Genomic DNA, 13479 nt, shown 5'->3' with positions numbered 1-13479 from the left:
TACTCTTACTCTATGGCTATATTTAACCAAGTTGGGATGTTTTATTTGCCATTTTTTTTGCCCTGTTTTATTTCCAAGTTAGACTAGTATCGATACCAGTAGCTAACGTATTGGCCAGGCAGCAAGTCAAATTCAAGATAATGGTAATGGATCTTTCCAGGATATTTCACTTCTGATTTATTCATTCAAACTACATAGAATTATTCATGCATATGACCAACAAACCTACAAAAATTGTTTAGTTGCTTTAAAATGAAAATCATCATCTAACAGTTTTAGATTAATTTTCACATAAAAATCTGCTGAACTCTTTACTTTTTTACTTTTTAATAGTGGAATATATTTAAAAGTAGCAAATTTTACTTCAGTACATTTTGTCTGAATATTTCCATTTTAATTAAGACAGATTTTGACACATTAGCTATACTTTCAGAATTTCTCAGAACTTTTTCCACCCCTGCCAATTTCTAAAGGTTTGCTTATTATATTGAACAAAATACAGTGAAGATTTATTCCCACTACATTTCAGTACCCTGTTCATTGTTTTTAATGTATGGAATAAAGCACACATTTTGTGATTGCTTAAATATTTCTAGGTATTAATAATATTTAACTAAAAACTAAAACCACAGAAAATGCTTTCTTTGTTGCAAACATCAAATCACACTGCCGTGTGTGTATGTGTATGTGTGTGTGTGTGTGTGTGTGTGTGTGTGTGTGTGTGTGTGTGTGCGCACAAAGACCAACCTTATCATCTTTGCAGTACATCTCATACTGCTGGATCATCTGTCTGCTGGCCAGGCTGCCATGATAGACAATGGCGTTCATTTCTGTCCATGTGGAAAATTCTCTTTCCCAATTCGTGATGGTGGAGAGAGGGGCAATTATCAGAAAGGGTCCCTGGACTCCAGTAGCAAATACTTCAGACAGTAGGGCTATTGATTGGATGGTCTTGCCAAGACCCATCTCATCCGCCAGAATGCAATTCTGCCTAATAAGAGATGTTTTCGCAGGAAATAAGATCAGGAAAAGGCTGTTGCAAACAAATTAAGTGCATGTGTAACAAACTAAGAATTACGTTACATAGAAAAGGTCCTAAGTATAATTTGGTTAAGACTGATGCAGGAGAATCTATGCAGTAATGATGATTCACATGGCATAAAGCAATCTCTGCATAAAATAGAGACGCGAGTGTCTTACATTTACATTTACATTTATGGCATTTGGCAGACGCCCTTATCCAGAGCGACTTACAATAGTGCTTTGAAGTCTATCAAAAATACATTCTGATATTGGCTCGCTAGGTCACAAACTAGGAATACCATCAGTCCAAAACTCTGTTGGGGAGGTGATTTTTTTTTTTTTTTTTTTTTTTTTTTTTTTTTGGTGAAAGTGCTAATTTAAGTATTTTATGAAGAGGTAAGTCGTTTGAAGACTGCCAGTGACTCAGCTGTTCAGTGTCTTCACAATGCATGCCTGGTTGTAAGACCAAAATTTCCATGCACACTACATACTCACACACTCAACATACAGTGTTGTCTGAAAATCTGAGAGCACAATGAAAATCTGAGATTTTTTTTTTTTCATTTAAAATTGGAAATATACTGGTGGTTTTAGAATTTTAAAATATTTAAAACAAATTATTTAATATTCAAGATTCTGCACTATTTCAAGGTCCCTGTTTAAATGTAAGCTCGTTTGTGAGACTGACCATATTAACGGCTTTGGACAAAAGGTCAGATTTTCCTAATGCCTAATCTCTCATGGCACTCTGATGAATTTGATCTAAAATGGATCCCAGTTTTTGCACAAACTTGTGGAGTCCACGCTAGCTTGCGTGCACACCGTCATTAAAGCAAAAAGGGGACATAACTAATACTAAGAAACTCTGAAATATTTACATGAATTTCAAAGATTCTACTTTTCACTCAGGCTATTGTCAAAAACATAACGTAATGAAAAGTGTATTAAATTAGAAAAGAATGCAAAATATATGCATTTTAATTAGTGGTCACAGACCTTTTGATCACACTCTATGTTTAATGCAAACTTCTTACTTTGATCTTTATTGCAACTGCTTGTAGGACTCATGCCGCATAAATTGCGATTGATTATTAGCAGGTGACATGCACATAATATGTAGGCTATGTGTTAGGAACTCCAGAAAGGCCTCAAAAAGCATCGCTGCACTAAGAAGTCCTTTTAGTGTCATGTATACTTTTTATTATTCTGCATCTGAAACTTGGTCACAACTTGGTTTCACTTTGATACAGGCGGGAGGAGCCAGAAAACAAAAGTGTTTCCTTGCGTGTTTCCATACTCAAGAAAAAAAGCACAAAATTTCTCACACATGATATAGTCCAATTTTTACCAGCATGCCAGATCAGATGTATGGGGTTGTGTCTACAGGTTCTTTTTAAAGAAGCAAAGGACACTACAATCTCTCCAGACATGGGGAAAAAAAGGTCCGTAAAAATTACTGACGCGACTGATTCAGTCCTACATGGAGTAATGGCCAATGTAATTATTATCTCCGAGATAATTACATTACTGCACCTCCCCAGACCAAACAGGACTACAGACAAACAAATAATAGAAAACAAATTTCAGACTAATCACATTTGATTTATTGGTGTGTAAGAGTAAGCTTGATTTGACAGTGATATGAATGTAATTCGTACTGATTCAGTACCTGTTATACCAGTTGAAAAGTAGCCAGTTGACGCCCTCTAGCTGATATTCTCTCAGAGTGTTTCCACTACGGTATTCTCGTGATTGCTCCAGTTTCTTCCATGCACTTGCGGGTGGGCGAGGCTAACATGAAAATAGTTTTATGATAAATATTTACACAAAAATTTCTGTATAACATCACAAACATAACAATTCAGTTATCCATGCAGCATCTAGTGAAGTACACCATTGCAAAGGGTGACATCATAGAGGTGTGCAGAGAGGGCAATGTGCATGCCATCATATGCTCTGGCTCCATCCCAATGCGGTTTGGTGATTACAGCAGGTTAGGGTCACTTAACTGTTGGATGCAGTGCTCCAAAAACAATGTGGGCAGACAGAAAGGCCTAACCGACCATATCCTAGTTGTCTTGAGGAGTCAAACAGATTCAACCATACCGAGACCGTTTCTGTTCCCTGAGCTAAACAAAAATGTAGAAATTCTCATAATGTTTGTTCTAGTAAGCTAATTAACATAAAATCAGATCATAGCAAAAACACAGTCAGTACAATTGATCTTTGAAATCAAGGCGCTTACTGTGAATGAGACAATAATTGATCAATGTTTACTTTGTTCAACAGAAACATGGATTAAACCAAAGCTTTAAATCTGACACAAAGCTAGTCCTCCGAAATACAACTATATACATGGCCCTTGCCTAACTGGCCAAGGAGGTGGCAACACTATTCATTTATTTATTTTTTTAAACAATACTATAGGTAGTACATCGAAAACTGATATGAACATAACTCATTTGAAGTACTCGTTATTAACCTAAGAGAAGTTGCAGAATTCCTCTTGAATCTAGTAATTTCAGTAGAAAATGTAGTAACTATTGGAGACATAAATATTCATTTAGATAATTCAAAGACCCTCTAAGAGCAAAATCTATGTCTATTTTAGAGTTAATACTGACATCTGGGGTAAGTGTAGAGAACAGTCACACTACCCCTTTCTGCACTGATGCTTAGAGCCAACATTTTGCTTCATATTAGACAATGCAAAATTTTTAAAAAATAATTAGGAAGAAAAAGTTAGTACCCTGTATTAATGATCACATGCAAACTTTAAAAGAAACCACTCAAAGATTACAACACATATGGAATAAAACTAAATGTAGTCTTCCAAACTGCATGTAAGGAGAGCCTTAACTATAGAAAGCTGCTTACTGCTGCCAGATCAGCATATCTCTCCTCTCTAACAGAAGACAACAAAAATATTCTTAGATTTTTATTTAGTGACTACTACTAAAGCACAAATACCAACAGTATACATTAGACTGGATGAATTGCTTTTCATGACAAAGTTGAAAATATTCAATTCTGAGTAAATTCCAGCAGGACTTACTAAGACAGCACTGGTTAAAGTAGTAAATAATCTTCTACTGGCCTATGTGATCAGGGTTGTCTCACTACATATGTTACTTGATCTCAGAGTAGCTTTTGATACCATTAATCAACCTAATGCTCTAGTCTGTCTAGAATCATATAGTGGGGTTAAGGGAACGTGCCTTTCCTGGCTCAGGTCTTATTTGACTGATCATAAATGTTAATTGTGGCTTCTCTGTGCATACAAAAGTGACGTATTCCACTCTGTTCTGGGCCCACTGCTTCAATATCACAGTAGGTGCATAAATAAGCTCCAGTTATTAACGAATGCAGCAGTCTGGGTCATAATTTTGATCACATCCTACCCGAATGGCCTCACCCTACAGTAGCAACATTTTGGTCTATTATGATTCACCATTTCTACTATGATCAAAAGGTGCAGGTTCATTATCAGTACCTAGAATAATGAAGCCTATAGCAGGAGGCAGAGCTTGTTCCTACATCTATGGAGTATCTTTCCAATTAATGTTCAATACTCAGTTTCAATCAGTTTAATCACAGTTTCAAAACTGGGGCTTAAGAGTCATAAAAAAATTTTGGTATGCATAGACAATTTTGAATGTTTTGATGTCGTCCCCACTTCCTCCCCTAGCCCTCCTGACCTGCCTGATTCGTTCTGATGCTTGAAGCTTCCGCACTTATGACTCTCTGCTGCTGTGGGTGCTCCCACAAGGGTATCCTAAAGATTACAGTTCCCCAAAGAAGTTTATGCTTAAGTCTCCGCTTCTCTTCACTGGATAATCACCTGGATACTGCAGACTTGCAGCTAAGGACTGCTGCTGTAATTGTAAAGACATGCTCATTATGAACATGCTTTTAACACACTTACTACTGTCTGATAGCATAGTATAATTGTGAAAGAATAATAATTTATAATCCCTCTATCCAGTGTCACCCAGAAGACAATGTGTTCCCTTTTGAGTCTGGTTCCTTGCAAGGTTTCTTCCTCATGTTGTCTTAGGGAGTTTTTCCTTGCCACTGTTGCCTCTGGCTCGCTCAATAGGGATCTAACTATAAATCTACATCCTGATTTCTGTAAAGCTGCTTAGTGCCAATACCTATACCAATACCTATAGGTAAGAGCACTATACAAATAGTCTGAACTGAATTGAATTACTTTAACTGGAGTGTAGTTGAACAAATTGGAGGGCAGCATTTCTCTGGAACTCACAGGTCTCTTGATTCTGGGTTGGCGACTCTGGATCCTTTTAAACTCCTCCACCTTCCCTTCATCTACATCTTCTTTCAGCTCCCACGTGGCATCCTCATAGGGCAAAGAGCACCACTTCACTAAGTAGTACACCACCGGCTATTACAGAACAACAGAACAGAAATTTAACTTAATGCAGACAGACAGACTTGCATAATAAATTCTGGCCATAACCAGAGCAATACAAAAATTTTTTTTGCTGATCCAAAAAAATGCTAACCTCTCCATTTTCTTTGTCCACACTATGGGATTCATCCAGGATGCGGTCCACCTCTACATAATCCGAATTGAAAGGCTCCTCATCCTAAGACAATGATAGAGAATATAAAGAATGCACAGACTCAGTCACCCCGCTAAGGTAGTCTGCCATGGTACCTGCGTTTTACTGCCAAATAGGAAAGAATTTTGCTCAGGGATTCTTGCCTGAAGGGAAAGGCAAAAACAAAACATCCCCGAGAGAAATCTGTACTTATTTTTTTCTGCAGAACCAATGAACAGCAATAATTTTACCATTAAATAAATTAATTAATAAATTAATTTAATAAAATTTCCCTCCCCAGTTTTATGTGGTCCCAGTCTTGAGCTGCTCAAACAGGGGAAAAAACGCAATCAAATAATCTGGAGCTAACTGGCTAAAACCTTTTGTGTTGTACCAACTTTGACTGCAAGGGTCTAGAAGACTAATTTTTTTTCCCATATGCCATTACCAAGCATTTCTCAGACTTTTAAGCATAAAAATCCAGAAAAAAAATCTCCTAATGTTGTTACAATGTGGGAAGATGTTTGTACCATGCAAAAGAAGAACTAACCCCATGAAAATGGTCAAACAATCCCATAATTTACTGCACAGGTTCCCAACCCTGGTCTGCGAGTACTACACCCATTGTTAATTAGCTGATTAGTTTATTGCTGCTCTAATCTATGAATTTTCCTCTGAGATTAATAAAGTGATTGATCTATCTGTCTATCACCTATTTGTCTAGTTGTATCAATTAGGTTGGAAGCAAAAAAAAATGTGCAGGACAGGGGGTCCTCCAGGACCAGATTTGAGAAATTGAGATGTACCACAATGCAACATCAACTCCCAAGCCCTATAGCAGTGCTGAACCAAAGGGGCACTACAGAATGGAAGTAAAGACATTTGGAGCATTGTTTTACAGTTTCTGGCATGACTTACCTGGTTTATTCTTACAAAAATTAATTTCAGTTTTTAAAAAATACAAAAGCTTTCAGGATGTAAATACTCTTTAAAACATAGACTTCATATAGGCACATGCCAGTCATGGCCCTGGGATTACATTGGAGACTCCTTACCAGTGCGACTGCATTCAGCTCGAGTTGCGTGCAGGACTGTTGGCCAATGCTCCCAAATGGTAGTTTAGATATATGTAACTTTGGGCAAATTCCAAAGTTAGGGATGTGACATTTATAATCACACTGGCTAAAACAATGTCTCATACCAGAGACATGCTTATGATCAGTGAGTCATTTTGTGTTATGGATGTGATAGGGCTGAACCTGTACTCCATATATTCGATGTCTAAATGATACAAAATTAAATACAGCGAATCACGTGGACGGCCCGGGTGCGAGTGCTTTGCTTATCTGGGGAAGAGATGGCTTCAGGATAAACTATGGAAAAAAAGGCAAGCTGGCGGAGACAGTGTGATGCTCCAGGCAATGTTCTGCTGGGAAACCTCGGGTCCTGGCCTTCATGTGGATGTCACTTTGACACGTACCACCTGCCTAAACATGACTGCAGACCAAGTACACCCCTTCATGGCAACGCTATTCCTTAATGGCAGTGGCCTCGTTCAGCAGGATAATGCGCCATGCCAAGTACAAACTTACCATCAGTGTAGTGATGTCTATTTGAGAGGCGATTATTTCAGCCATGTTTAATGTCATTACCGATGCACAAAGTTCCAAAGCATCAAAAAAAAAACAAACAAAAAAAAAAACGAGTATGATCTTGGAATCTGTAGGTGTTGCAATTCTTGTAGAGAATCTCTCCATGTTTGCCACAACTGCTCCTTTTCATTGGGTGATGGAACAACCCAATCAGAGGAGTCTACAGTGATTGTTTATTTGTTGTATGTCCACAGTGAAGGTGCTGAAGAAGAACTCCGATGAGGCTGTAATGAAGAGTAATGAAGTAATGAAGATAGGAGTATTTGGTTCAATGACAGACCTTTATGCTGAGCGCTTCAAAGTCAAAGAAAACTCGGATCTGAGACAGCTACTTTGGATGGCACGCTTCAAAACAAGCTAAGTACCAGCACTGCTCTCGAGGTTCCAATGGTGGGGCTCTTTCTGCATGACCATTCTGGAATATTTTATCCATGAGATAAAATGCATTCATAGAACTGAACCTTCAGTTCAGGCTTCTTCCTGAAGGTTTGTCACAGGGAGGCATTCTACTGCCAGTGATCGGTTGTTGGGGAGACATGGCCGAGGCGCTCTAAATGGCAAAGGCGCCACCCAGCTGTTATGTTTGTCTTTGTAGAGTCCCTGATTCATAATATCCAGAACAGCATGTCCTCAACTGAAAGATCTATTTTGTCATCATTCTTCATTCTCTTGAACACAATATAGTCATCAACAACACGGTCCATGTTGGAGAGTGTTTGCAAACGGAACTGGCCGTTACAGTATCTCTCTTTTATAGTATAGTGGTGAGAACGTGGATCAAAGCAGAGCTGCCATTTTTTGCATTTGATCGACATTTACAAGGAGGGAGCTATGCTGCCATTGATTGATTCAATCTGAATGTCATATGCTCATCTGCCCTCTGTTCCTAATGTTCCAGCACATTTCTTGAAGGAGTATGGAGAGCTGTACCCTGCAACAGTGAAGAGGTCAAAAAACTCTGACCATACCAGAGACCTTTTACTCTGGTCATCTAATACCTCTAATACTTTGACGAGGCACATTTTTGAGCATGAGCTTCCTGAAATGACCTTTCCACAGTTCTTGGTACAAGGAAAAGACATTTCTGCAGGGCTGTAAACTTCCTCCCCGCCATGCTCCGGAGCTGAAGATTCTGACTTAGAGCACCATGGAGCAGGTCCTGGGTGAAGTGCTGAAACATAAGTGTCACTTACACATTCTACACACTTAATGTCATTGTCACAGTTCTTTGCTGTGTGTGCCAAGGATCTACAGCACAAATTCCATGCAGCTTTAGGAATGCCTTTCTATGTTGAACAGACCTCTCCCCGAACCCACAGCATTTGGGCAAAGGGTGAGGTTTGTTGTGTTGCAGGCACTGCTTTGCTCTTGGGGTTTGGCTACCAGAATAAATCTACTAGTTTGGTACTAGAATAAATCTCGGACTTGTGAACAGCAATAAGTTCTCCAATGATCTTGTTTGTGCACCTTCTTGTTCTGCCCAAAAGGTTCATCTTGGACTGCCACCTGAAAAAACCTCAGGTCATTGTACATTTTTGCGTGATGACGCACAAATTCTACAGACTGAATAGAGGGTAAGACACCCTATGCTCATTTTTTTATTTAGAATCAAATGTGAGCCATTATTGTTGCAGATGAAATGCAACTTCTGCACCACTAGGTTGATGCCCCAGGGTGTGTCTAGGTAGGCAAGACCCAGCAGATCACCATCAACCTTTGCTGCCGTGGAGTTCCAGAAGCTGCTTTCCCTTAACCCCTAGTTGTTCTTGTTCGGAATCTTTGGAACATTCTCTATACTTTTAAACAAGAACTTCTCATAGCCTCTGTTGAGTCAGACCCAAATACAAGTCTTTGTTGTTGATCATTCATACGCACAGCCTTTATCCTTTTGACATGATCTGTTGATTCACTGCCTAACCATTTGACAAGCAAATCCATCTCCTCACTAGCTAAAAGATTAAGATCTCTGAGAGAGTTTATAAATGATGCTCTCCATGCTCTGTGCTCTGCAGCGGACAGCTACAGTCCTGTGGGCCTGTTCAAGCTGTTCTTCCCCCCAGATCCAGCTGACACACTGGGCCAGAACACAAATATGCTACAAAAATAGCTACAGGATGCAAGTACAAATGTACACACATTCATATGAGTGAACCTGGTGACAGCCGACACAATCACAGTAGACGGGGAACAGAATATGACAAACTTAACAGTGAAGCCTCTCCAAAAGCTCTTCGGGGACCAGCACAGTCAAATCTTTGGTGCTTGTGGAACATAAAGGGACAGTGGAAGGACTGTGCACGTGATGCAATGAAAGCTCTGACTAAGAAGTCATGCAGAAGAACTTTCAGGTGGATCAGAGATGGTCCTCTGGTGTTTGTGAAGTGGAGGGACACCCAGGAGACCCATCTCTGTGTACTCCACTATACATGCAGCTTACAGTGGTGGTGATGTCGGCCGAGATGTGTCATCTGTGGGAACGGTGGTAAGAATACACAGACGACACCTTGCAAGTGCTGAGCATGTGGTATTCTTTTCTGTTTTTTATTGCACTGTTCCACTGTACTGTCCTGCGCGTGATTTCAGGAGAAGTTGAAAATAATGTGTTTGCTTTACGCTTTTCCATGTTTTGCATTAAGATTTCCAATAAAAGTCACAAAATGTGTGGGGTTTTTTTTTGCCTTAAAGATTTTGCTTCCCTTTGACATGGTTCTAGGGGTACTAAACCATCAAAATCCTTTGTTTTGGAAATGTGAGTGTATTTTTGGTACAGGGGGTGGTCAGCTGTCATCACACAATTACTTGAAAGACTTTACACTTGATGTGCATTTACTGAATGCAGGCAAATATCCCTGCTATTGTCTCTTTAGACTAGGAACGGTGCTTACTTGGCGTTTTCACAAACATTTTTGATTTCAACCATTTACAGTTTGTGTGTCTTTTAAAATACATTTTTAAATGCATATAAACCTGACACACTTAAAATTTACATATTATTGTAGCTGAGCCGTTGCTGAAGACAACACTATAAAGCAGTCCGGAATCGGATTGAGTAAAGATGTTGAAATTTGCATAATATCAGGTTGTCACAACACAATGAGTTTCCCAATTTTCCTATTAGAACTGAGAGGGTTAATAGTCAGCCTAAATAAAGACCCACCTCTTGGAAGAAGGTTCTCATTTGAGACTGTTTAGCCTTAAATCTCTTCAGCTTCTGGTGGATCCTCTTGTCCCTCTCAAGTTGTTCCAGACTGGCCCATTCACAGTGCAAGTATGAGCTAGAAGTTATGTTGTATGTAAATTCAATCTTGCAGAAATTCAGAAAAACATGAAGCATTTTTATTATCTATTTTCTAAGAAAAAAAGAAAAGCCAGTACTTACTAGTTTTTGTATTTGACAAAGAATTCCTCCACATTGGCATACTGGCCTGGAGATACCTATAGCAGGTAGAGTATATGGGTTATTGGGTTTCTAATACAAGATAAGAGTTTTTAATTCTGAATAGGAGAGTCATGGGCGCTAACTCACCTCCTTTTTGGTAAGGCGCATAGACAAAACTTTATCTACAATCGCTGCATCTTCTTCACTTGGGTTTTCCTGAGTTACGCAAAAAATAAAGTTACATTTACAGTTGAAGTTTAATAAAACTTTACTTACATTTGCTACTAAGGTTTTAACAACCCAGTGTAACTGCCAGGGTTAGTGAGAAACACAAGCAGAACAACTTCTGCTCACATGCATGCCAAAACCTTCCACAAACTTCCCTTAGGTCTACCCTGAACGGCCCTCCGAGATGTCTGCTGTACTCACACCACTGATAGCTGCAATGTTAACCTGGTAGAACCTAGAGAAGTAGAATTCTGACACCTACGTAGCAGCTGCGCAGAGTTCCTAGAGCTTCGCGCTTCAAAGAGAATTTAGCATAAACATTCCCTCATTTTAGTTAAATACTTCTTAACAGTGCCATTTTAACTAAGTTAAATTAAACTTGGCACTAACCCCATTTTTCCATGCTTGGCCTGACCTCATGACATGAAAGCAAACTTAATGAGAAATTTGTGAAATCAATCCATTTGTTTCTTGCCTTCATTAAAAAGAAAATAAAAACTGTTTCATTAGTGTTTAAATCAGATTTCTTTATATTTGTTTAGTTGAACTAAAACAGTCATGCGCACAGGGCTATATGGCGAAATGGTTCACAGAGACTTCACTGGCGCATTACAGTCTACTCAGATATACAGTCTCACGCAATCGTACACTTTATATGCACGTTCTTGTTGGTAAAGTAAACAACACGATTATAAACATCTTCCTTGATTAACTATAAACAATTATTAAAAATTACTTATGGAAGCAGCAGCACGAAAACGTTTGAGAGAAAACTCAAATATGTGTACAAGATATGCAGTGTTCTTTAAGTATAACGACAAACGCATGTTCAGCGGAGGTTCTTTTTCCATTTAAGTATGCTCTGTTGGAAGTATATCACCAGTCTTCCTCCAGCAAGCCTAGAGGCGTCACCACTGCACTCGCCATCAGCCCCAGGAGCTTTAACCAAGGCCATCACTTGTGGGGTGAAGAGTGGTGACAATCATAGGGACCCAAAGCCCATGGGGGCCCTTAAAATTCCAGTAGTTTATTGGCCCCTTGCAACTGAACTGTTGTGTGCACAATAAGCTAAATCATAGTATTTAAAACAGAATTTAAGCAACACTACTAAATCATGCAATATTGATGAAGTACGTTTCAATTTCCAAACAATTAACCCCCTCCCATCAATTGAGTGTGATGAGCCTAGTTGAGTTGCAAATTAAAAAGGAAATGGTGATATGTTCATTTCTTCATTATCATACTAATAATCCAGTAGCTGAAATTATGCATAAAAAACATAAAATTCTGCTGGATGAGCTAGAGACAGTCACTAAAGTATCTTTGGCTTCCAAGAGATTCAGATACCAGCTGCATGGACACAATTCTTGCAGCAAAGTTACTTTTTGGTGGTTGACTCCATATAACTCATTATGATCTGTGAAGGAAATGTGACTTACATTAATAGAAAAGAGGAATGGATTGTGTGCATGAAAAACTGATCCCTGAACTGAAAATCAGCTAAGCAAAGAACAGTGCATGGTAGGTCGAGATTTTACTACTACTGTCGGGGAAGCCACCGGCCCACTGGACACCAGGGATATGGCAAAATGGGAAATGTACAAATGGAAAATTCAGAGAAGACAACAATCTGACTCAATGAAAGGTCTCTGTATGCATATACACATGCATAAGGAAGTAACCAAGTGAATCTCACCACCCCTTGGCATTTAATAAGCAGTCACCAGTGGCATATTCAAGAAATATATATTCCCAACATTTAACATTTGATGTAATTATAGCTAATAGCTACAAAAAATATTTTCTGCCTGATCAGAACTGTGTGGGTGTCTCAAACTGCACACTACAACTACAACTTGTGAACAGTGCTACCGCTAGAAAAGCAGTAAACGTTACCACGAAGAACTGCATGCTGGGAAGGCCATCCCCTTCTAGCTCTTGGAATGAAGTCCCCATAGACTGAGAATGTGCTGTAGACAGTATGGCTGCTGGGGTGGTCACATCCACATCTTCACCTGGCTCATCTTCATCATCTGTGATTTTAATATCTAAATCCTCTGTGTACTTTTTCCTTTTCACCTGACGATTAGAACGTCTCATCTGTAGGGAGGCCACAACATAACACAATTAAGTAATAATACATACGGAATATGGCCACAAGGACGGATCCGTGAGGTCAACCCCATTGGCCAGTTTTTACATATAGCAATAAATAAACCATAGATGAACACACTTTTAAGTCAAGTTTTGAGATGGCAATGCGCAACATGTGAAACGCCCGCAGAAAGCTGGCTGTCGTTGGCCGCGTTCTTAGCAGTAACCCAGTGGTCACTAGAATTGATTGACAAGTGGTGACCATATTGTTTACAAATTCAAATATGTTTCTGATTATTATTGTGGCTCAGACAGTATTTCACCACCAATATTGTGAAGATAAGCCACAAATCCTAGGACCAGATTGCAGTAGTAGGTTTTGCATATTATGCAAATTATCCTAAATTCCCAACATTTCCCAAAAAGTAAACCAACATTCAGAAACTGGGGATGGGGGTTGGGAGGGATTAAGTACACCCTTTCTACTTCCAGCCAGGTGTTACTAATGAAATGCTCAAGTTTATTTAATCATCAACAA

General features: G+C 39.1%; 1 protein-coding gene across 3 annotated transcripts in view; it reads right to left on the bottom strand.

Moving 5' to 3' along the window:
- The window catches only part of chd8 (chromodomain helicase DNA binding protein 8), a 77655-nt gene that overhangs the window by 32297 nt on the left and 31879 nt on the right, over window positions 1–13479 (bottom strand). For all 3 annotated transcript variants that reach the window (XM_034304145.2, XM_034304147.2, XM_034304146.2), the window contains 8 exons: window positions 12744–12947; window positions 10767–10835; window positions 10620–10675; window positions 10398–10515; window positions 5550–5633; window positions 5291–5428; window positions 2693–2814; window positions 748–991 (listed from right to left, as the gene is read on the bottom strand). In XM_034304145.2, coding sequence (XP_034160036.1) covers window positions 748–991; window positions 2693–2814; window positions 5291–5428; window positions 5550–5633; window positions 10398–10515; window positions 10620–10675; window positions 10767–10835; window positions 12744–12947 — 1035 coding nt within the window. The remainder of the gene's footprint in view (window positions 1–747; window positions 992–2692; window positions 2815–5290; window positions 5429–5549; window positions 5634–10397; window positions 10516–10619; window positions 10676–10766; window positions 10836–12743; window positions 12948–13479) is intronic.

The sequence above is a fragment of the Pangasianodon hypophthalmus genome, chromosome 4, assembly GCF_027358585.1.
Source record: "Pangasianodon hypophthalmus isolate fPanHyp1 chromosome 4, fPanHyp1.pri, whole genome shotgun sequence".
Taxonomy (NCBI): domain Eukaryota; kingdom Metazoa; phylum Chordata; class Actinopteri; order Siluriformes; family Pangasiidae; genus Pangasianodon; species Pangasianodon hypophthalmus.
This window is presented reverse-complemented; position numbering and strand designations above follow the sequence as displayed.